General features: G+C 42.4%; 1 protein-coding gene across 3 annotated transcripts in view; it reads right to left on the reverse strand.

Annotated features, from left to right (window-relative positions):
- Positions 1–26,427, reverse strand: part of LOC146810314 (ATP-binding cassette sub-family A member 10-like) — a 1,546,030-nt gene that overhangs the window by 232,328 nt on the left and 1,287,275 nt on the right. For all 3 annotated transcript variants that reach the window (XM_085617307.1, XM_085617308.1, XM_085617306.1), the window contains one exon: positions 8,199–8,267. In XM_085617307.1, the coding sequence (XP_085473433.1) occupies positions 8,199–8,267 (69 nt within the window). The remainder of the gene's footprint in view (positions 1–8,198; positions 8,268–26,427) is intronic.

The raw sequence follows: 26,427 nt of genomic DNA on the forward strand, positions 1-26,427 counted from the left end.
TCGGCAGCTCTGACCGTAAGGCCACAACCTCTCGATCCAGCCTTCTCTGACAATCAGTCATGGTAGCTTTCTTGATTCTCCAGGTCACTGAAGGTAATTGGGACACAACCTTGACAACGTAGTCATTACATCGCACTACATTTACAACGCAGTTATTACATCGCAACATCTTTTACAACGCATGTCACTACAACGCAGCCATTACATTGCATGTCACTACAAAGCATGACACTACAACGCATGTCACTACAACGCAGGTATCACATAGCATGTCATTACAATGCATAGTACCCCTACACTATCCAACACTTACCCTACTGTTGCACCCCCTGGAGTTAGAATAGTAATTTTTACCCCTACACTATCCAACACTTACCTTAAATGCAATGTAATGGTATGCGTTGTAAAGGTATAATGCAATGTAATGGAATGCGTTGTAAATGTAGTTTAAAAAAATTCATTGTAGTGGCATGCGATGTGAATGTATGCGTTGTAAAGGATGTTGCAATGTAAAAACTGCGTTGTAAAGGCATGCGTTGTAAATGAATGCATTGTAACCTCATACATTTGCGGTAATTATGTCCTTGTTCTGGTAAATTACTGTCTGCCATATTTAGAGATCTCGGTCTGCCTAGCAGAGGTATATATGCTTTTAGATACCTCTGCCAGGCAGACAGAGGTATCTGAAGGATGGAATTTCTCGACTTTATCACTTGTCAACAAGGTCTGCACAGTGCAGGTGACCTGTGAAATGTATACAAGCTCCTGAAAGACCAATAATGAAGCACTTTTATGGCTCCCTTCATCCATCATTAGGCATCAGAGGACAGCTTTACACATTGGTTTAAAATTATTTACTATGTGCATGCATGTTTCCTTGTATGGCATTGGGGCTTGTGGGAGTGATGAACACAAAATTAGTCCGTTGTGTATATTTTTCGTTTGTGATGCACTGCTTGGTTAGATTTTATTGGTGTCTAATTGTTGGCCTGTTTTGTGATAACTTGAATAATTATGTTTTTCAGCTACAGCATGAAATGGTGCTTTTGGTATTATGTTTGTTGCATTCAAAGTCGGGGCTAGTGCTGTGGTAGATTGATGACGAAAGCAGCTATGAAGGGCTCTTTCTTGGTGCAGCATTTTTAAAGTAATTGTGGTTGAACAGCGCACACAGTAGTATAGCCTGTAGCACACAATATTACATGCATTTAACTTTTAAAAGTACATCGTGTTAGCATCGTGTGTTTGTGCATGGAAATCAAATGGACCGAGATGGTGCTTTTAGGTATGATTGACGAAACAATTGTAGGCTGATCACGAACCCCTTCAGCTATGGTGACGATCAGTTCTGAAGTGCACGTGGGTGCAACATATGTGTATGTTCAATATTTAAATGTGTTTTCACAGCGAGTCTCAGTAACGAAAGCGGCACCGTTTCTACTTGGCATGCACTGCACTTGTAAATATGCACCATGACATTAATCTGATGCACTCTCTGTCTGTGCCACTACTTTCCTTTGCAGAGTTTCTTTCCACAAGGAGGTAGGATGCACAGAGATGGTGCCTTTAAATCGTATATGACTCAATGCCCCGAACTGGCGTCACTGTATTATTAATACAACAGCGATAAAGGTCTGCTTCTAGGCGCAACATACTTAGATTTGGGTTGGGTTTTTGAAGTGCCCTTCTGTAATGTAAATTGCAGCAATTTCTAATTAACCTAGATCACACTTTTAAAAACACATAATTATGCTAACTTTGTGTCGACTAGGCAATCTGATGCACAGCTATGGTGCTTGCATTTAAGTATGCCCCTACTTGTCCAAAAGTTACTAAACAAATCCCCGAACATGCCTTTGCCAGGTTTACAAAAATAAGAACCATTTGTGTTGTGAATGCTTCTTTAAAGGAGAAAATTAAACCTGCTTCTTGATCTTAACTAGTTTTTATCTCAATTGTATTCAATTAAAATATAACAAATGGTGCCTTCTGAGAGGTAAAGGTTTAAACGTTTTCTCTACTTAGCTGTTCATAGGATCATATTACTCATACTTCCTAATAACACACTGCCAAAAATGCAAGGTTTCACCTGAGCTATCTGAGAAAACTAAAACCATTAATAGATACATCAGACCTTAAAATGGCAGTTCAGGCACTAGTTATTTCTAGGATTGAGTACGGGTGCTCTACCCTCTCCGGACTACCCAAGATCTCAAAGGTTCCCCTATAAGCCGCAAGACTCCTAATAGGTTCAAAAAAGTTCACCTCAAAGCACTGAACTGGCTCCCGTACGAAGACAGAACACAGCTCAAATTTGCCTGTGTCACACACAACGAGTTACACTCTAACTCTCCAGCGTATCTCGCCCAGAAAATCGTGGTCTCCGGAGGAGATAGGCACTCCCGTTCTGCCAGGGATTTTGTTCTGAAACCTACCCTCTTCTGGAAGAAGAAAACATACAACGGAGCTTTCTCTGGTGCCGCACCCAGAATCTGTAACTTGCTGCCACCCAACGTCAGAAGTATACCTTGCTTGTCTAGATTCAAAAAGGAAGCCAAGACTTTCCTAATAGACAAATTCCTTCCTTAACACTCTCAGTGCATATACAGCTCAGCTGCCTAGCTATCTTCTTGACCTCTACCAGTGTATGCCAATCTGGACTTCCTTCATGTAGCCTATATCTTGTATCATGGTTGTATGCCAATCTGGACTTCCTTGATCTAGCCTAAGTCTTGTATCATGGTTGTTGCTATTTCCTTACACTTCATTTGTACTTCACTGTCACTTTATGGGGCAGAGTCTGGTGCTGTACAGTCTGTGTCTGTTCCCACTAATGTTTCTTCCTTAAGTTGTACCCATGTTGCCTATTCCCTCTCATTGCAATATCCTGTTTATCATGGTAAAACATTCACATGATTTTGTCTGTTCTGAACCTTTGTAAACATCTTGCTTAGCCTTGCAAAGTGCTCTGATACCCTAACGGGTCACGTTCGTGCTCTATAAAATACTAAATAAATAGATTTGCTCCAAAAAAGATAATTCAGTGTCGAAAATTACTCCCAAATTTCTAATTTTCTGGACCAGAGTTGGTAGTGTACCGAGGCTCGACGGGCACCATTAGTCATTCTGGAACGTGGTCTCCTTTCCAAAAAACAGCATCTCTGTTTTGGCTGTATTCAATTTTAGACAATTATTCTGCATCCACTATGCCACTTGGGACATGCAATTACAGAAGTTTCTAGCCTCCTTATTTACTTCTGATGAGATAGAAACCACTATCTGCATATCATTGGCGTAAGAGAACACAGCTAATCCATAGCTTTGACTGAGCCTGATGAGGGGGCTAACGTAAACATTAAACAACGTGAGGCTGAAGGAAGACCCCTGGGGAACACCACAAGGTAAGGGAAACAGTGCCAAACCTGCATCCCCCAGCTCCACATGTTGCTGCCTATTACTCAGATATGAGCTCAGCAAGGTCAGAGCCGAGCTTCTGAAACTAGGCAGATTGAGACGTTTTATGAGGAGTGAATGATGATCCTTGTCAAAAGCAGCAGAAAGATCCAATAAAATCAGAGCCGTTTTTCCACCCATATCGATTGACATTTTTAGTTACTCACAGGCTGCTACCAAGGCAGATTCAGTGTAATGGTTTGCTCTAAATCCATACTGTGAAGGGTTGAGCAGCATGTTAGCATCCAAAAAAGCTAGCATCTCCTCATTCAATGATTTCTCAAGAACTTTAGCCGGGAAAGGTAGGAGGGATATAGACCTGTAGTTTTCCATCTTGATTGGATCCAAGGAAGGTTTCTTTATCAGTGGCAGAATAAAGGCCTTTTTCCAAATATTTGGAAATTGCCCTGTAATCAATATTTCATTGAAAATTTCCATAAGTGGGCCGGCAACAACATTGGCGGCTTGCTTAAGGACCTATGGTGGACAAGGATCCGATGGCTCCCCGGATTTAATAAGGTTGATGGAATGAATCATTTTTTCCTTAATTAAAGGAGAAATACTACAAAATTGTAGGTACCCTGAATGAATGATGGTATTCTGGAGGTCAGATTCCTGCACGTAAGTTGAAATATCACCTACACTGAATGTGTTTAGGGACGGTGAACATTTTTTGTAGAGTTGACTTTAGACTGGGAAAAGGTTTCTAAATTATTGCAGAATGCTTCGTGTGGACTAAAAGAACAATCATTATTCCATTTTGACAGAGATTTAACTGTTTTAAAGAGTTCTCTGCTTGAGTATTTTGGCTGTTTTTATTAAGCCCGTATAAATCAATGCACTCATATGAAAATATGCAAACTTGTGTATATTTATCTACCGCTGTTAAAGCCTCTTCTTTTTTAACCCACTTACTTATCAATTCACACAGCTATTGGCTTGGCAGTCATGGCTGACAGTATTTAGAATTACTCAAAAAGCAATCCAATTTCCGTTTTTATCTGCATTTAAAAATACATACAGACACAAAAATAAATGTGTTATGTCTGTATTTCTCAGTAAAAGTCAGTAAAAACTGAATACAGGGAGCCTTATATATAACTAACTGTTCCTTTTCCCCCTTCCTCTTGACCCCACACTTAACCTCCCGGTGATTTAGAGCTTATACACCCGAATGGCTTTTGGAGAAGAGTCTCTGGGGGATACAGGAAGCCAGGGATTAAGTTGGCCAGGAAACAGTATAATATTAAATGACTGTGCTTCAAAGACCATTCCTCTGCCACTAAGCTCAAGGTGATGTGATATGTAATGTCAGAGAGAATATGCCAATATACTTGAAGCAGCTGTCCCAAGGTAGAGGTCATGTTATATCTTCAAATCCACGTAGTTATCTTGCTCCTCTTTTATCGGTCTAGGAGTTGCAACATTTGATTTCTTTCATGTTTGTCATTAAGAGGTGAAAATCTACTATGGCCAGGTCAGGGTGTGGCTACAAGGGGGACAAACTATGTGGGTGCTCTGGGGGACAGTCTGATCATTTAGACAGGCCACTTATTGTTGTATATTAACAATAGGTTTCAAGCTCCTGCAAGGAAGTGGATGTAAAAAATCTCATATTCAGCAGCAGTAATTTGAGCGGTGGATAACATAATATGACCATTGTGAGCTACTTAGGAGGCAAATTTTACAACAGATTTTGTCAACACTTGCTATTCAACTTAAGAGAAATCAGTATAACAGTATAAAGTACTTATCCCACCACATCCCATATCTTACTCTCTTCATATTCTGGAGATATTTCTATGAAACTCATGTATTCGGTGTTCAATGTAAGCTTTCAGCATCCTGCACAAGCATATTAAATGTATTAATTATATTGTGCCCACCCAAGTGTCTGTGTGGTCACATGTAGTCACCTCCGTTTCTCCTGCACGAGTGCCATCTTTGAGTATCTGAGTATATTCTACTGAACCTTCACCATTACCTGATACTTCATTACAAAACAACTATTCCATTATGTAACAACTTCCAACAATTCCATTTCATTGACACCACTTAAGTCTAAAAAGCATTATCTTAGTTCCTTACTATACAATAATAGGTGGTAGGTGGAGTTGGATGTACACCATCACATACTAATCCATTGACACATGGCATGCAGCTCACACCATTAAATTCATACACTTGGTAAGGGCCAAATTAGTGTTCCATCTTCTATGAGGGTTCTCCACTGTTTTTTGTTTAAGCATCTAGAAGTAATTGCTGTTTTATGATTTAGGATGGGGCTTGCATGGTTTTGACTTTTGAATGAGTGCCTTATGTTTTTTAAAAAAAACCTGTGCTTGAACTTGCCCTTTTAAATAGACTCTCATGTTTTGTGAGGATTGTCTCTACGCATGTTCTAGAGCTGAACGTCCTACATTTTGTAAGGTTGTCTATGGGTGTGTGGGGGGCTCCACCTGCTACACATGTTGATTTAAACATGATTTTGTTTTCATTTTATAAGCTCAAATATAAGTATAAGTATTTAGTTTTCTCCCTTAAAATGCATCCTCCGCCCCAGCTGTAGTCTCTATATTGTCTTATGTGTTCTCAATTGTTGGCATGTGGGCATGGTTCTCTCTGATATGTTCTGCATGGTGCTTTCATTGAGCCTCACCTGATTGGTAGCTCATGCTGTAAGAGTGTTCTGGATTGTGTCTCCCTGGTTTCAATATATCCACATTCCAGATCAAGAAGCATTGACTACAGACTTGCATGATTAGCTTTCCTGTCCCTTTGGTAAGCAATCCCTTTGATGCTGGTTTTCATTTTGCATCGTTTTGCAGGCTCTCTATCCAACCCTGTCATCCTGCCAGTATTTATTGCTGTTTGCCCTGTCCTCTCTTCAACCTCCCTCCCATCGCTGATTAGCATAGTTATAGATCCCACCTCCCCGTACCCCATCACTGCTTTTGTGTTTTTCCCTTTGTTTCTTGCTCCTCCCTAGTCGACTGCAGTGGCTTTTATTTCTTGATTTTCTCCCAATAGCCTGTTTTATTTTCAGCATAACCCACCTGCCTCCGAGTCTGTTTCTTCTCCCTTGACCTACACGGCCCCATTAATGTTTTATACACACGTGACCCCTAGCCCCGTCTCACCCCCACTAACCCTCCCATTCATGCAGTTGGTGAGCGGTGGCTGTATTGTATGCAAACAGCAGTCACAGTATTTGTTTTAACATACTTTAATGATTGGAAATCTCTCTGAAACATACTTTAATGATTGGAAATCTCGATGCCCCCAATCTCTGCATCCTGTTGTTACTTTCCACTTCTGTCACACCTCATCAGCCCACCCCTTTCCAACTTCCCATCCCACGTCTTATACTTGGGTTCTCTGCTCCATTACATACCTCGTCCCAGCCCATCTCTGTGTGTTTGTGACAGTAAAAGCAGACGATTCCTTGACGCATTCAGGCACAGAAAAAAATGCAGAAAAAACACTCCAGAGATAAACTGTATGGACATCTGCCTATAGGCTACACTGGAGCTCAATGGAGCCCCATGCCATCTAATTGCAGCTCAGCCCTGCTGTGGCCCTCTTATGGGGTTTCATTCAGTTTGGGCACTTCCTTCAGCCCCCTCATAGATCTGTCTCTCCACCTGCACAGTCCCTGCGATCTAACCGATGCATCCACAAACTTGTTAAAGAATATGCGCACTGTCCCCAAACAGATATTTCTTGAGGTGAGAAATATGGAAGGAAACTTAATCAGCAGAGGACTGGGAGCAGAAAAGAAAAGGTTTATGACGTAACAACGCAGATAACAAATTTCCTGTCCTCCACACTTCACCTAATCTCCACATGGCTGCACACATTTAATGTATGTTGGCCATCTCCCTCCACAGGTTGCTGTTTTCTACTGCTAAACTACCATTGCACACATCCTCTCCAGTCTCTACCCCAAATCGCAACCTATAAAAACATGTTTTTCACATTTTTATTTGTGTCAAATCTCCTCCGCACAACTCTGCTTACATTGGTGCAGTTTTACATGCAGACAACACCACAGAAAACTTTTAAAATGTTTCACTTTACCACCAGTTATGCTACACAAGAACAATCGTTAAGTCACGTATTCTACACCTGTTGCACGCCCAACTTTGTATATCACAATCTTACACAATAAGCATATACAGCAATGGCAAGGACATTTTTAAGCACAGATTAGCTTTTTATTGTTTTGCGTAACCTAACATATTCACTCTATGTTGGCTGTCGAACTCCCGGACGTCGGAGATTTTTAATATGGCTGCATGTGATTGTATTTTTGACTTACACTGCTCATCTAATCTCCCTTTGGTGGCACACATTTACTGTATGTTTGACATTTACATCATGCAGTTCGCTATTTCCTATTGCTAAAATAACGTTGGACACATTCTTTCCACCCTCCAAATCACAACTGCACAAAATCGTGCTTTGCTTAAATGTATTAAAGAGTTACAATATGGTTGGTGAACGTTGCCAGTTGCATTTGTGTTTTTGCTTACCAAGCTAAAGCTTCCAAAAAAATATATATACTTATTATTACACACATAGGTGAAACCGATTGCATTTGCCAATGCTTGTTTATTGTTATTATTATATTTGCTTCTTACGGAAAGGGCCTTTCCACTACAATAGATAACATTTCTACAGTGAACAAAGCTGCCAGAGTAGTACAAGGTATTGATAGCAAATTAAAGAAAAAACTTGCTTACAACCACAGTAGGTATGATGATTGACTGGTTCTCACGGGTAAAAATGTTTATGTCAAAGCCTTCTTTGTCCTGCAAGATAAAGAAACATACAGTAAAAACAGAAAATCAGTCCTAAATGTGAGTAAATGAAATATTAATTCTTAAGTGGAAAACTGTTAATTATTATATTTTTGGAAAGCGAAAGAGAACTGAAGTCCGACAAACAGTATTTTCTAGTACACATGGGTTACTGCTTTCACCGGGGAACCTGCGTTGCGGAGATGATTATTTTTGAGCAGGAAGGGTCACCTTCCAACACAAAAACAATCATTGATGGCATTTTCCTCTTCATCCTGCCGCATGCTTAGAAAGAGGAAAAAACCAGGAGAAATAAAAGTATTTTCTCCTCGTGGGGCCACTTCTACGCCTCCCCTGTGGCTTTGCGTGGCCTTGCAATTATGCTGCGGCACATTGTACAACTGGAGCGTCAATTAAGTGACTAGGGACTTGCAAATAAGGCCGTATGTCCCTCCAGCCAGTGACTGATACATAGAAGTTCCCTGATGGGTTGAATACATCATGTGTCTGACACAACACCAGATGCTATCCAGGCACGAGACTTGTCTTCTGGACCAGCCCACCCCATGTGATTACGTCTGGTAGCTGAATAGATGCACAAGAAAACATTTTTTAAACCTGGCACTGCCCAAAATGATTGTGATGTTTTCTGTTCACAGCGTGAGAAAAAAAATATGCTGGACATTTCATGTAAGAATACGCCCTCTGTCAGTTAGTTACAATCAAATGTATCAGTATGATTTTTCTTTTATTTTGTTCTACTTCTCGTTTCGTTCTAACTCTGCATATGGGGTAAACCCTGCTGTAGCAAAGCAGCATTGCCTAGGGGCAGTGGTTCTCACCAGGATCAGGCAGAGTGAGTTGCATAAGAATGAACACTGGCCTCTGTATGAATTTTTCTCAATTGTTTCCAGTCAGGAGTGGTCTTTGCAACATTGACTATGATCCTGGAAAAAGGCTGGCCACTTCAATAAGAACCCAACATGATTTTGAAAAAGTGCCATAATTCTAGCTTCTCTTTAGGACTAGGGGAGGGGTTCTAATCTACTGCACAGAGGAAGAGAAGGGAATTCAGTGTTTCCGTCTGGAGTTCGTGGAAATGCTCTAGTCAGGCGAACACAAGGAAAAATTAAATATATAATTAATTTCCCCTTCTCATCGTCAGTCGCAATCCCCTCCCACCCCAATCGGCCCCACCGCTCTTACCTGCACTGGCTGCTGCTGGCTCTAGGAGATCGTTCTACCACTACTTGCGCAATTAGAGTTTCAAACATTAACCCACATAGAAGACACCTCTCTTTTGGTTCTGATATTCTCAGAAGTTTTGAAGAATTCCAGTAAAAATTTGCACTTTACCATGTCATGTTGCTCAGATTTGGCATCTGAGCATCACTGAGGTTCTCCATAATGGTGCTGGCACCACTGACTGATTTTCTCTAATGGGAGTTATCAGTTTACACATATTTAGATGAGTGGCTGATACAATCTCATTCACCTCCTCAGACACTGCAAGAGATCAAGTGTCAACATTACCTTCTGCTAGGCATCACAGACATGATGTATTGTGCCAGCCTCACCACATGTGAAATTTATTCAACATGGGGTGAGTTTGGAGTATGGACAGCGGCATAACGCAAAATCATACGCCCCCCTGCAGTGTGTGATGAGGGGCCCAGTGTCTCCCGTATTACACAGTATTGATTGGTCTTAGTCTCAATGGGGGCCTTCTAAAAAAGATGTTGCACCTTACTACACCGCAGGGGCTGGCTGGAGAAAAAAGAGTGGCTTCTCCAAATGTTTAACTATTACTCATTCAATGCAATTGCACACATTCTGCAAGGAATGTAATGGCATGGCCTAAGGGCTGAGGCGGGCCCCACTGGGGACTGCTGGGCCTTCGTTACGCCCCTGAGTATGGTGTCTCCACCATCATCTGAGAACCATTGGTAAGCCTTGTCTCCTTGTACGTTTACCCACAAACTTATTAGGATTGTCCAAAGGGCTGACAATTCTCATGAGTAAGTGCATCTGATATTGTTTTGGAAGGGGTAACTGCTCTTTTTTCTATAGGGAAAATATATTTCCCCAAGAACATACACCTTTCCCTATGCCCTCAGTAAATATAAGAATTCTGTGTTTCCTTTCCAACCCTGGAAAACATTAAGACCTTTCCTTTTTTTCAGGACAAAATTTGAGTATGCTTTTATAATGTAAACACTATAAAAGGAGTTTGTAAATGTCTAGAAACATATAATTTCAAGCCTCTTCCATGCATTTTTGCCTGACCACGGAATTATACCACTATTCCCAATTTTAGCACATCTGCATGCATATTTCGCTGAACTCCAGTATGAATTTTAGGATTTGCACCTTCAGATTTATTTTCTGAGTGGCCCTAGAATATGAACGCAGTGATTCCTCACCTGGCTATACCGATAATACAAATATTCATAATTCTGATGTGTGAGGATACCATTGTTTTCATATTATATTCTTGCTGTGGCCCAAAGATTTTCTAGAAGTACACAACAAGCAAGAATGTTGGGTCGCAAAATACCAATACTATGTAGTCTTCATCCATCTCATATCTCCTTAATCCACCACCAGGCACATGCTTCCCCATTCCTCCCTTCATTTTTATTTTGGCCGTCTTTCTCTTCCTCATTCTCCCCCTAGTGCGTTTCTCTCTCTCTTTTTTTGGGGCAAAGTGTGAAGAGAAATAAACGACAGTACTTATAAATGAGCGCTGTGGGCTACACCTGTAACCACTGGCTCGAATTATGCACTGTTTAATGAGAACAGAGCAGAATAATGAAAGCTGAAATTGTAATATGCGCTACTTGCCATCTAACCCACCGTGAACTAAAAAAAAATGTTGTGAGATGAAGACAGAAGGGTGCTAAGAAGATGATCCATTTCTTTATCAACAGAGGTGCAGTTGTTTAAATAGTGCTGAAGGCTTCACAGGACATGAGCTAAGAGAAGGGAGTTTCATCATCAAAATGTGTAGATTCACGTATAAAGTACGCTGCCTGGGAAAGAGGTACATTGTAAACCCTCAGTCAAGACACCAATGAGACAACATCATGTTGTGGGACAACTAAAGCCAGGAACTAAAAGGAATTAATGCCAGCTTTTCGATAGTTAAGGCTGCATTTTTTAAATTTTGTTTAATTGTGGGTGGTGAACTCCTCTTCGCTCGGGAGTTTGCGGAGATCTCCGCACTCCGTGTTACGCGGAGTTTTTTCCCTCACTCGCGTTCATCAACATCAAGCTGGCGAGTGCGAGCGAGGAAAATCCACCTCCCAGCGAGATTTCCTTATTCGCCATCGTCAACATAAAGTTGGCGAGCGTGGAAAATCAACCTCACGGCGAGATTTCTCAACGCAGGCGGTCAGATTTCTCATTGCGAGTGGTCATGTTTGCTCGTGACCGCTCGCGCTGAGAAACTGTCTGCTCGTGTTGAGAAATATGCTGCTGGAGTAAAAATCTTCTTGAGCGGCTGAAAGGAAGCAGCGCCCGCTTGCACTGTTCATGGTGCCTTTCGCAATGATTGCATAGTGCAGGCAAGCACCTGGCACTGAAAATCACAGCGAACAGCATTTATTCAACGCACTCTGCCGCTGGTGGAGCTCCACGTAGCACGGCAGAGTTTTTTTTGCACTTCGCGGAGTTCCGAGGAGCAGAACTCTGCAAACTCCACCCACGCTTAATTTTGTTGAGATTTGCAAACCAGCATGGGTAAGAGCATTGCTTAATTTCTAGGAGAATTGGTGCCATCACCAGTGCGCAAAATACCAAAATGGGAATCCACCTCATACCTCTTTAATTGACTACCAGATGCTCCCTACCTGTTTATCTCACTTCTGCAGGTATTTCCTTTTACGCTTTTTGACTTTTTTTTCTCTTTTACTCTCGTTCTTTCCCCTTTGCACGTTTTCTCTCTTCTGTTCTTAGGAAATGTCCAATGAGGAAAAATAAGCGCTGGTCGCCAAAATGAGTGCTGGTAGGGGCACCGACAACCACTGGCTCCAATTAAATACCGGGTAAAAGTAATATACAATTGCCAAGCTGCACTGAGGTCAAATGACCCATTGGGCTTTGAATCTTCCACACCGGATGCAAACTGAAGTGATGGGTTGTATTTTTGTTATACTAGCTTAGTATTTTATTGCTCATGCAATATTTGCAGAATGTGCTTAACTACATCATAACATTAGTTAATAATTGCATGTTAAAACTCTTCTTTGGAGGTGTTTCTTAGTTTAGCGACAGTCTTCAAATATTGGACTTAAATCACTTCTCTGCTAGGCCTCCCCCAAGCCCTTTGTGCTAAGCCTTTGTCTGGTTATTTAGGGTAGCTTGTGCTTAGGCCCCTGTAACTTTTTGTCCACATAATGTATCCACACCAAGTTTGCGTCCTTTTCTTCCAAAGTCTTGAGGATTCTTAAAGTACCCAGGGTTGCTGGATTCCCTTGGAGGGGACCGAGAAATTGTCTAATATACAACCTTTTTTTGTGGGGGGGGGAATGGGAAAAAAGTGCTGCAGAAGAAAGCATCTGTTTTTTCCCTGCAAAAGGTATCAACAAAGGGTTTGTGGTGCTAAAATCACCATCTTTCCAGCTTTGAGGAACAGGCAGATTTTTGTCAAAAAACCCAATTTGTTTTACACAGTTTTGGCTTTTTAATGGGACATAGCCTGTTTTTCCTAAGTTTGTACTATCAATCTGCTTTCAGTTAGTGGTAGAAATCAATGTGAAAGAAATATTGGATCCCGGAGAACTATACATTTCTGAAAAGTAGACACCATTTTACATTCAGCAATGGGACATTTGTGTCGATCATTCAAGGTTTTTAAAAAGAAACTTACAATTAAAATAAAAAACATATTGAAATTGAGTTGGAAAAGCAGCCATTTGTGCCACCTTTTTCACCTGTAACTTCTTATAAGTATGGTAAAGTTTTGAAAGCAATATACAGTATTGTCCACTGGACCCTTCTGGTTGCGGGAATATATAGGACTTGTAGGTTCACCAAGTATCCAAGGTACTCAGAGCCAATAACTGAGCTGCATCTTGCAATAGTTTGCATTGTGTACCGGGTATATTGCAATTAATTTGGTAAAATATAAAGAGTGAAAAACAGGTACCAAGAAAACTTATATATTTCCAAAATGGGAACAAAATATAGAGTTTAGAAGCAGTAGTTCTTTGCACATCTCCAAAATTGTGAGCATAGAAGCATGTGAATTAAAGGACATTTTTCAAAATGACTTATTTTTTGCACATTGTCTTACATTTGGCAGGCAGAAATGCAAAGAAAGTCAATTGGTAATAACACTTGTTCTACTATTCTGTGTCTGCCTAAGTCTGCCAATAAAATGTTGCCTCACTTGGGTGGGTAGGCCTAGTGCCTGCGACAGGAAACGGCCCAACATGTAACGTGGACACCACATTTCTCCAGTAAATGCAATGTGCCTATCTGTGGATTTTGGACTCTAGATCAGCTGGCACCTAGAGAAACATAGCAAGCCTATACATTTTTTCAAAACCAGATACCCAAGGGAATCCAGGATGGGGTGACATGCGTGACTCTCACTAGGTTCTGTTCTTCAGAATTCCTTGCAAACCTCAAACTTTATCAAATGAAAAAACTTTCCTCATATTTCTGTGATAGAAAGTTCTGGAATCTTCGGGGAGCCAAAAACTTCCAACCACCCAGCATTCCCTAAAGTCTCCTGATCAAAGTGGAATCTCACTTGTGTGGGTAGGCCAAGTACCCGTGACAGAAAATGGCCCAAAACGCAATGTAGGCACATTTTTTCGCAATGTGCCTAGCTGTGGATTTTGGACCCTAGCTCTGCTGGCACCAAAGGAAGACTGCAAACCTAAAAAAAAATTTAAACTAGATATGCCAGGATCTGTTGACCAGTATCCCTTGCAAACCTCAACCTTTGTAAAAAAAACAGTATTTCCCTCACATTTCTGTGACGGAAAGTTCTGGAATCTGCATGGATCCACAAACTTCCAGCCACCCAACATTGTTCAAAGTCTCCCGATAAACATGGTACCTCACTTGGTAGGCCTAGTACTCACAACAGGAAACGGCCTAAAACGCAAAGTGGGCACATCGCTTTTTTCCAGCGAAGACAACCTCCTTTTTTTGCAATGTGCCTAGTCGTGGTTTTTGGACACTAACTCTGCGGACACCTAAGGAAACCTAGCAAATCTTTACATTTTTGAAAACTAGCCATTTAGGAAAATCCAGAATGGGGTGACTTGTGTGGCTCTCACACAGTTCTGTATTGGAAAGTTCTGGAACCTGCAGGGAGCCACAAAACTTTCACCCACCCAGCATTCCCCCATGTCACCAGATAAAAATGGTACCTCATTTGTGTGGATAGGCCTAGTGCCTGTAACAGGAAATGGCCCAAAATGTACTGTGGAGACTTCAAAATTAATATTTACAGTCATCTGCATTTTTATCCTGGACTCGGCGGCCATCTAGGGAACCCTACCAATCCCAGACATTTGTGAAAACTAGACACCCAGGGGAGTCCAGGGAGATGTGACTTATGTCGATCCCCTAATGTTTTCCTACCCAGAATCCCTTGCAAACCTCAAATTTACCTCAAACAATGAGGGCTGCTTCCCACTCCCTGGTGCCTAGTGGGTGGTTCCCTGCTTGGGGATCACCATCCTGGGGCAATCCCCAAGCAGGTATCCACCAGGGAAGGGTACCATTGGAAAAGGGAGCTTCTCCCCTTTCCAACAATACCTCTCCTGTGTTATTTGGTGGTCAGGGTGCTGCGATCACGAGCACCTCGAGCACCGAAGCACTAAAACTGAAATGAGCCGATCGGCTCATTTCAGTTTCAGTTTCATATGTAATGATGTTGCGTGCTATCGTCATAACATATGGAAAAAAAATGCCTCGGGAGGCAAAAACTTTAAAAAGGAAATCCCTCTGCTGTTTGCAGCAGAGGGATTTAGTGCACATCTACTAATGACGGAATGGTTCCGTCATGAGCACACGGGCACTGGTGCTCATGACAGAACAATTCCATCCTGAGCATCGAAAGGGCTAATCCAAGAACTGGGCTATAAGTCCTAGTCCCCAGTCTTTGCTTGTAGGACTAGCATGGGCAGCAGTTAAAATTACACTGGAACAAGAAAGTATTTTTTCTACCTGTGAAGCAGAGTAATTTTGGCCCCACCCTTACACATCACAAATACGCAATATAAATGCGCCATTAGTACATGTTCTCTGTGTAGCTGCTGGAGCGGGTAGTACAACATTTTGTATACCCCCCCATTCTGCATGTTTATATTAATCTGAATAATCAACTAATAGTAATATTATTAATTCGTTTGAAGTGAAAACTCACCAATTATATTAACAAAAGAATTACACGTGGGATTTGCATTTTGCATTTTGCATGGCTAAACTAATTGTATACTAATATATGTACGCATACTAATGGTAGAACATTAGAATATTGCATGATATATGTTGCTTTTGTGATGTAATTTTAAGTTGCACATCACTGGGTGAATATAAACGCTTTGAATGTTGCTATTACGCTAGATAATTACTTACACATAGGGGAATTAGTGATGGTTTAACATTTTATTAGCCATTTCAATGTTTTAATTACGTTTTTGCGTTTGTTTTGCTTAAGTTGACCATTTGGGCCTTCTTAAAGATGGCTGACTGAGACGTACAACGTGACTGCTGCTGTCTCACGAGGTTTTGGGTGAAGTGTGCATGCGCCACTGCCAGCAACAATGGCCTCGTCCTGACCCTAGGAGAAGATGTACCCACCAAGGACACCCTGGGAGCTTCGCCAGGACCTCAACAATGGACTGTCTTTAACCCTTTCGATGCTTGTGACGGAGCGGTTCCGTCATGCGCGTCGGTCGCGCTGTGCGGATGACGGAACCGCTCCGTCACGGCCCCGCCCACGCACGAACCCTTCAGCACAGCGCGGTAATCCGCGCCGCGCTGAAGGGGTTAAAACCGGAAGCAGCAAGTGCGATGACTTAATCTTACGGACTATGTGAGAACTTTACCGAGTGACCCCAAATCCACCAATGAGGACTGTCTAAAACTGAATCTTGATACATTTTGACATTAAAATCATTATAAAAAAACGCTAGAATAGTGAGGAAAAGGCTCTTGTCGTTCGATTTGTCTTGCTGCAAATTTCCTGACGTTATGCTGACGGAGAGGACGGTGACACTGCTGGACAGCTGTTATCCTGAATCTTTGAGAGACTGAATTGCGGCCTGACTTTGATGAATTTAAAGATTTACCACGACTTGACTGACTTAGAGGACGACTAATAGCCAGATTAGGTAAATATGATGTTCTGCGGTTTGGACGATGATTTTCTAACAATTTGCAATTTAGTAAGATAAATGATGTTTTGATTAATTGACAAACGTGTTGTGTCGATTATTTGAAGAAACTAGAATAAGAGAAGAGTATAGATAAATGAATTAAATCACTAAAACCATAAAACAACTAACTGATTCATCACCAAATGAGGGGAATATCACGAGATTTGAAGTTAATAAGAATATTCAATGCGCATTAGAAATTGGTAAAGATATTCCTTTCATGTCAGCGTTTGGAAACTTATCCCTCTAGGGAAACAGATCAACAAAGTGTGAGTGTTGGTGTTATGGGCCCCACCATTGAATGTATTTGAGTGAATGTGTTATTGTGATATTTGGTCTGTGACGAAGGGGGAATTTGACTTTCCACGTTGCAACAGTTTTTCTGTGTCAGTCGATATCTCAATCTTTTTATTTTATTCGGCCAAACATCGTCTTTTGAAGATCTTTTCAATTTACTCCCTTTATCGTTCTTTTCAGTTCTCCAAGCTCTCTTTCTTAGAACTCGACCTTCAGGTACTTCATCTTCGCTTTCCTCTGACTCTGTTTCAACTTGCTTTTTACTCCCAACAGTTTCTTTTTCTACCACTTCTTTTGTTTTCCCTACTTCTGTCCCTCCTTGAATCTCCGACACGCAATCTTCCTGCTGACAACTTGTCCCTGCTTCTAACTGGATGTTGGAGTTCCCTACACCTCCTCGGGGGTCTTCCGCAATAATTTTTCCCTCTCTCTCTGTATCTGGCACCTGTCCATCTAAAGGTGTTGTTTCAGGTGGAATTTCTCTCAATCTTTCATCTGGCACTTCCTTCTCATGAATCTCTTTTATCGTCTCTTCACTGTCCTTTTCTTTGTTCTTTCCTGGAAGATTGTGCTCTTTGTTCTGTCTCTGAGTCTGAACTGGTATCAGAAATCTGTAACCTTCTCCTCAGGGAATTACTTCTGGGGACAAAAGTTAAACTTGGTTCTGTTTCCCCCCTTTCAGGGTTTTCTTTGTCTTTTGGCTCTCCGTCATCTGACTCAGTACTGGATTCTGATTCATTAAAATACTCCTTTTCTGTGCTGTCTACTGGATTTGGAATTCTCAAAGTATGGTTTGCATGGATCCAGTTCTTCAATCCAGCACACTTCACAGCTGTTGTTGTGGTCAAGATGACTTGTCTTGGTTTTCCCCACCTGGGAACCAAACAGTTTCTTCTTCTGTGGACTTTTATCCTTACCCAGTCCCCTGGGCTTAGATCATGGGCTGGCTTCTTTTCAAGGGTGGTGGCATCCGCTCCAACCTGATGAAACAAAGAATGAACTGCGTCAGCCAGGCTTTTACAGTATTCCAACACCATGTCATCAGTTATAGTCATCAGCTTGTTGACTGGTATAAACACGTGGCGCATGGCTCATCCCATGATGATTTCATGTGGACTCAACCCTGTAGTTCTGTCTGGAATTGATCTAATAGTCATGAGTACTAGAGGCAAGACATCAGGCCATTTCATACCTGTGGCTAAACACATTTTCCCTATTCTGTTTTTGATAGTACCATTCATCTGTTCCACCACACCAGAAGCCTCTGGTCGGTACGCACAATGTAGTTTTTGTCGTACATTCAATGCTTCACAAATCAGTTTTATGATCTCATTATGAAAATGTCCTCCTCGGTCTGATTCAATTGTCACTGGGAACCCAAATCTAGGGATAAATTCCCTCAAAAGTAATTTTGCCACTGTCATCCCATCATTTCTTCTTGTTGGAAATGCCTCTACCCATCTGGACAGACCATAACCAAGACATACCTCTGCTTGTTACAGGGAAGCATTTCAATGAAATCCACTTGCATTCTGGTAAAAGGCCCTCATTCTCGACCTATTGTTCCTAGACTTACTACTGTCTTTCTTCCTGGATTGTATTGCTGACATATTAGGCATCTCTGACAAAGGCTTTCTGCTACAAATCTGAGCTTTGCATTATACCAGGTTTGCTTAAAGGACCTGATCATAGCGTCTCTCCCTATGTGTCCCTGTCCATGATACATCCGTGCCATGGCAGACATCATGCTATCAGGCATGACTGGTCTTCCATCTCAATAGACCCACACATGATCTTTCTCTCTTGGTGCACATCCTGCTTTTACCTACTGTTTTATTTCCTCCTCTCCTGCTTCTTCCTGCAATTGTCTTACTTCTTCCCATGTTCCCACAGTGTTAGTAAACATCGAAAAGCAAGAAATCATCTCTTTTTCCTTAGCCCGATTGATTGAATTCTGATTTTGTGCACAGTATTGCGCCATGTCATTTGCAAATTTATTTCCAGTTGCGATATAATCACCACTGCGACTATGGGCAGCACACTTTACAACAGCCAATTGCCTAGACAGCTGTATCGCCTCAAGCAACTTTCCAACCACTTCAGCATTCTTAATGGGAGTTCCACTTGAGGTTAAGAATCCTCTCTGCAGCCATATCTGGCCGAAGTCGTGGACAACTCCATAGCCATACTGGCTATCAGTTATCACAGTCACTCTCACACCTTTCCCAATCTTGCATGCTCTTGTCAAAGCAACAAGTTCAGCTACTTGGGCCGATCTTGCTCCTTTCAAATAGGATGCATCCATTACTGCTGCAACTGTACATACCGCATATGCTGCACTCAACACTCCATCATCTGTCCTCAAACAAGATCCATCGACAAACATAACAAAATCACTTTCTGGTAAGGGTTCATCTTTTATGTCAGGTCGTGGTTTTGTACAAAAATCCAGTAGATCCAGACAGTCATGATCTGCTTCATCTCTTACTTCCACATTCTCTGCATCAGGCAACAATGTTGAAGGATTCATATTCACGCATCTTACAAGACTTACATTTGCTGCACCTAATATGACCTTTTCATACTTAGTCAGCCGACGAAGGGGCCGAATCCGATCCTGGAAAAACCGGGTACGAACCGTCGGTCGGAGCGTTTTCTCCGTCCGACTTGTACCCGGTAAAAACACCATACAAACTTGCAAGTACGATTCGCACGGAAACACCATTTCCGTACGAGTCGGAAAAAACACCGACCGACTGCAAAATACATACGAATGTGATCCGGGACACCGCGGACGTGACGTCCAGACGGAGTTAGGCATGTTTTTACATCCCAGCAAGTACGATTCGCACCGACAGCAGTCCGGACGGCAATATTTTAACGGCACCCAAAAAGTGCCGGAAAAGCGAAGTACGCCGCGATGCGAGTGGAATAGGGGGCCCGGTACGCGCTGTTCCCCCCCCCAGCCCCCTGTATGTACGCGCCGATCCCCCCCAGCCCCGCGGATGGACGCGCCATCCCCCCCAGCCCCCTGCAGATGGACACGCCACGCCATACCCCCACCCGTGTATGTATGGTGCATACCCCCACCCGTGTATGTATGGTGCAGACCCCCACCCGTGTATGTACGGTGCGGACCCCCACCCATGTATGTACGGTGCGGACCCCCACCCGTGTATGTACGGTGCGTACCCCCACCCCCGTAGGTACGGTGCGGACCCCCACCCGTGTATGTACGGTGCAGACCCCCACCCGTGTATGTACGGCGCATACCCCCACCCGTGTATGTACGGTGCGGACCCCCACCCATGTCTGTATGGTGCAGACCCCCACCCGTGTATGTACGGTGCGGACCCCCACCCGTGTATGTACGGCGCGTACCCCCACCCCCGTAGGTACGGTGCGGACCCCCACCCATGTATGTACGGTGCGGACCCCCACCCATGTATGTACGGCGCGTACCCCCACCCGTGTATGTACGGTGCAGACCCCCACCCGTGTATGTACGATGCGGACCCCCACCCGTGTATGTACGGTGCGGACTCCCACCCGCTACGCCCTGGGGGTCCACACCGTACCTACGGGGAGTGGGGGTATGCGCCGTGGGGGTACGCGCCGTACATACATGGGTGGGGGTCCGCACCGTACATACATGGGTGGGGGTCCGCACCGTACATACACGGGTGGGGGTCCGCACCGTACCTATGGTGGTGGGGGTACACGCCGTACATACACGGGTGGGGGTACGCACTGTACATACACGGGTGGGGGTACGGCGCGTCCATCCGCGGGGGGGCTGGGGGGACGGCGCGTACCGGGCACCTGTTTGGACGCCTCTATGGTTGCTATAGGAGTTCGCTCCGGACGGTCTTTTTACCATACGGTTGTACAATCGGACAGACGGTACGAATCGTACTTGCGCGCTCGGACTTCAGTTTTCAGATTCGTACGTAAAAATGTCCGGGGACGTGTCGGACACCTTTTCCGTCCCGAGGACGTGTCGGGGAATTTACCCAATGCGATTCGTATGAACTTTTTAACATACGAATCGTACTTGCCAGTTTGTACGGGACTTGTACGATTCGTACGGTAAAAAATCCAGATACGATTCGTACTGGGAATATTTTTCCAGGATCGGAATCGGCCCCTATGTGTCATATACTGAGTACGACTCCTTGTTAAAAGGATCGCCACATCATGAGGTACAAACACTTTCACAGGATATCCCATCACAATTCCCTCACTCTGTTCCAAACTTCGACATGTAGCAGCTACTGCTTTCAAACACCCAGGTAGGGCTACAGCTACTGGGTCCAACATTGATGAAAAATATGCAATTGGTCTCCTCAGTTTTCCATGCTTCTGTACTAGAACAGAGAGTGCACATCCATTTCTCTCACTGCAATACAACTCAAATTCATTTTCATAGTCAGGCATACCTAATGCAGGTGCTTCACACAACCCATCTCTCAATCTTTTGAATGCTGCCAATTCCTCTTTGTTCAAATCAATGGGATCTTTCACATCACTTCTTGTCAGTCGTACCAAAGGTTTTGCGATCAACGAAAAATTGCTAATCCATTGACGACAATATCCAACCATTCCCAGAAACATTCTCACTTCTCTTTGGGTCATAGGTGGACTCATTCTCTTTATGATCCTGATTCTGTCTATGGTTATCCTTCTCAGTCTTTTTTCAATGTTATGTCCTAAATATTGTACTTCCTTCTTACAAAATTGTAATTTCGATGGTGACACTTTTAGTCCTCCATCTGCCAAATGATTCAGCAAGGCTATCGTGTCTACCTCACAAGCTTCACGGGTTTTCGATGCCACAAGTAGGTCATCGATGTATTAAACTAACACAGATTTTTCTGCCATTTCTAGACTTTCCAAGGGCTTCTTCAATAGCTGGTTAAATATTGAGGGAATTTCTGTATACCCCTGTGGAATTCGGCACCAAGCCAAAATACGCTCACCGCTGACTGTTGTAGTGCAATGGGATGGAAAAGAAAGCATGGCATAGATCAATCACTGTATACCATTCTGCTCATGGGGAATCTGATATAAAATCACAGATGGATTCGGTACAATGGGACAGCATGATACAACAATTTTGTTTATCTTTCTCAGATCTTGTACTATCCTGAACTTCCCACTAGGCTTTTTCAGCCCCATTATTGGTGAATTACATGGACTACTCATTATTTCTCTCAAAATACCTTGTTTCATTATTTTTTCAATCACAGGAGTAACTCCTTCGATTATTTCAGGTGTCAATTTATATTGAGGGACATTTGTATAACTTACTCCTTCTTTTACTGTTATTTTTAACGGATCTACATTTCTCATTAATCCTACGTCTTCTCCGGTGAAATCCCAAACTTCTGCTTTAACAGATTGTTTTAATTCTTTAGGTAATTCATCAGGGTTAAATACAGCATAGGTTCCAGTAACCTCCTTCTCCCTGTTTGCCATTGTCATTTTATACAGCACATCATCTTCTGGTGTTTCAAATGCTATTCCATCTGGGGTACAAAATATAGTGCAGTTCATCTTGCACAACAAATCTCTACCTAACAAGTTCACAGGACTAGTGTCGCACACGACAAAGCGGTGCATTTCAGAAAATTTCCCTATGCTATCTTTCACTGGTTCTGTAAGGTAAGCTTTAATCTGCCTGTTGGATACACCAACTACTTCGATCATTTCATCCGAGAGAGGAAGATTCTTGACATCAGCTGATCTAACAGTTGATCGAGTAGCACCAGTATCAACTAGGAAAGTAATATTTTCATTATTAACTTTTCCATCTACAAATGGGCCTGTCTGGTCTACTTCTAGAGTTGCCCCAAGTACACACTCTTCTTCCTCCCTTCGGCACCATCAATAACCCTCCTCTGAATCGCTTTCATCGCGTTGCAGCCAATACTGCGAAGCAGCGCTAGCGCGCGGCAGCTTATTTCCCTTTGTTGTAGAATCCCGTTTCCTTACTATACTTCTGGGAATTTTTGTTCTGTGGAAAAGGTGGTTTTGGCACCTGATTCTGTTGTGTTACAACCTGCTGCTGTCACTGCGGTTGACCACTCACCTCATTCTGCACTTGTGGATTCAATGATGCATTTTCATCGTTAGTTCTTGGGGGAAATTTACACTCGGATTTCCAATGCCCTATCCTACCGCAATTATGACATGGAAATTTCTTCTTAGCTTCCTCGATATTTCCTTTACCTTTCCCAGGATTAACTTTTTGTCTTGACCCTGCTTGTTCTGCTAATTGAGCTTCCTGTCTCTCCGCTACCTTTACTTGTGCCCACATAGCCTTTTCTTTCAATTTTCGCTGTTTTGCTTCAATCTTATCACTGAAATATTTAGCATGTCCCAGTACTTCATCTATTTTCTTATTTTGCCAGTCTACGGTATGCTGTTTTATCATCTCACTAATTTCTGGACGAAGACCATATACAAACCTGTATACAAAATCACTTAAATCCTTTTCACTTAGATTTTCATCTCCACTAAATTGTTTAAAGGCCAAAATTAACCTCTCATAATATGCGTTTACTGACTCTTTGCTTTCCTGATGTGTTCTGTCAATTTTTACCCAGTCTGTCTCTTTAGGAGGTACTTTGTTTTTCAGAAATGCCATAACCTGTTCGTATTTCTTCATTACCTCGGGGTCTAGAGCCCCTGTTTTTGGATCCCTTGGGTATTCTTGTGTCGGCCAATCTATCATGATTTTGCACTCTGTCCATTGATCTGCTGGTACTATAATGTCAAACAAGCTATTTAGATCAATCCACAATACTTTGGACAATTTTACAAATCTGTCCACCTGTCTATACCACTCGACGGGTTTTTCACGCAGTCGAGGGAAGTCATTTGTAAATGACAAAATATCTTGCCTAGTCCATGGGACATGTACATATCCTCCTCCTGGAATTTCTCTCATAGGGCATTCTGTCACAACCTTCTCTTTTTCTCTAACAGGGAAAGCTGAAAAGGTTTTATCTGAAACATCACCTGGTTTTCGATACCATCTACTTTTCCATTTGTCCACATCTCCCCATTTTCTCAACAAAATAATTATTTCCTTAATCTGACTCATTCGTCCTGTGGTATTCATGTTTTCAATGTCTTTTTCAGTGAAATCTACCCGATATGGTTTCTGTAGTGCTTTTACCTTTTCAATATCAATACCCATTTCATTTGCCACTTCTTCTAATCTTTCATGGAGACTTTTTGCTCTCCACGTTATGCTTTTACACAGAAATAACAACTCCTCATCTTGGTAGGTTTTTAACTTCTCCGTAGGGATAGTTCCAACTATTAACTCTTCAAGTACCATTCGTAGTTTAGCCACATCTATTGACTGAGATTCTTTGTCTTTCTTCTGCAAGCTTCTCAACCATTCACTCAATTCCTCTGTAGATGGTCCTATTGACTTCTCTACATTTCCTTGTCCAAAATCCTTTTGTGTTTCTGATATTGACTCCACTGTTGTCATACGCCTTTCTGCACAGTTCTGGCCTACAAATGGGTTATTTGAAACATTTGGTTCAATCATACTTATTGTCTGTCTCCATGGATTATCATTTTGACTAATTTTTGGTTCTTCAACCTGTTTATTACTTTTATAAGGGACCGTCAAGCAATGTTCACTATCTTTCTGTTTATCAAAAATAGGCATTACTGGACCTATCGTTACTGGGACTGTTACAGCTTCTAGATTATTGCTCAATTCTCTTATTTTTTCTGTTAATTCCAAGGTCGTCTTTGCTAGTTCTGCTGAATTTTCATCGTTTATTTTACCTCCGGACATCTTCTCTACCTCTCTAATGGAATTGTTTTTTCCCAAATCTTGGAACTCTGGTTCCGATTTTATGATTCTTACTGTTTCTTTCATTGGGGCACTTGGGGTTAATATTTCTGGTTCTGGCCGATATGGGGGTGGATTTTTATAGAACATGTCATTAAGAACATCATCCTCTGATTCATTCACTCCATACCCTCTCGATTCCACATTATGTCTCTTTTCTATGTTTATGTTTATGTTTATGAGATTTATAGAGCGCACAAATACCCGTGGGTGTCTCGGCGCTAAGGACGGCAGCATGAAACCTATACCAGAAGACTTATTGTGCGAATAGCCACGTTTTCGTAATTCTTCTGAAAGTGAGTAATGACTGGGAGGTTCTGATATGTAGTGGAAGCGAGTTCCAAAGTTTGGCAGCTGTGACAATGAAGCGTTTGTCGCCCCAGGCGGCTGTTTTGGATCGAGGCACTATAAACAGAGATGCTGTAGATGAGCGAAGCGCCCGGGATGGAGTATAGGCTGCCAGGTCATTGATCAGAAATTGGGGTCCTATGTTGCGCGATGTTTTGTACGCAATACATAAGGCCTTAAACATAATACGGTTCTTCACAGGGAGCCAGTGGTATTTTTGGATAACCTGAGATATTGGTTTATATTTAGGAGTTCCTGAGAGCATCCTGGCGGCTGCATTCTGGATAATTTGTAACTTGCGAATGACCATCTTTTGGGCATTCAAAAGAAGCCCGTTGCAGTAGTCAATGGTTGACATAATAAGAGTACTGACAAGAGTTTTTCCTGAAGTCAAGGGAAGAAATGGAAGAATTTTCTTTATCATGCGCAGTTTGTAGAAAGCAGCTGAAACCACTGAATTGGCATGAGGGAGTAAAGATAGTTTATCATCAAATATGACTCCTAAATTCCTAACCTTGGTAACTGGGGGGGGGTGGAGAGCCCAAAGACAGTGGCCACCAGGTGGAGGACCAAGCAGGGGCTAGCTTGCACTTTCTTCCTTCATTCTCTCCTGCAGCTCTTACGGGAAACAAACCCTCAGTCATACTCGCATTCCGCCACCTTCTCATTCGATCATCATGAGTCTCATGCCCATATGACCTACCAAACATGTACCTATACCTTCCGCCACTTCTCTGTCTTTCTCGGTCATGCATCTCATCTTCCCACTCTGTAAATGCTTCAAATTGTGTCGGTCTAGGTCTTGGTTCTAAATTCATAATTTTCTCTCTTAAATTTCACAAAACTGCCAAATTAAATGAACCATGTTCTGGAAAAGCCAACACTCCGTCCTTTACAGTATACTTGACCCAATTGTCTAACCAAATACAGGTGTGATATCCATATTTCGCAACCATAAAGGATGCGGGGGTTTTCGGTGGAGGAAGTAACTGTCCTTCCCTAGTTACAATCGGTTTGTCCTTCTTAAACCACTTTTTAATTCTACCAAACCAGGACTTTTTCTCCTTTTCTGGTGGATCGTAATACATTTTCCTATCTTCCGTGTATCGCTAGTCTCTCCTTACAACTGTACCGCTATTCTGTCCAATCGTAGCGCGACTCACACTAACGCACCAATACGGAGAGTCTATGTCACTTTTGCAATTCTCCAATCCCAGTGCGACTCACACTAACGCACCAATACGGA

Source organism: Triturus cristatus, chromosome 7 (genome assembly GCF_964204655.1).
Source record: "Triturus cristatus chromosome 7, aTriCri1.1, whole genome shotgun sequence".
Taxonomy (NCBI): domain Eukaryota; kingdom Metazoa; phylum Chordata; class Amphibia; order Caudata; family Salamandridae; genus Triturus; species Triturus cristatus.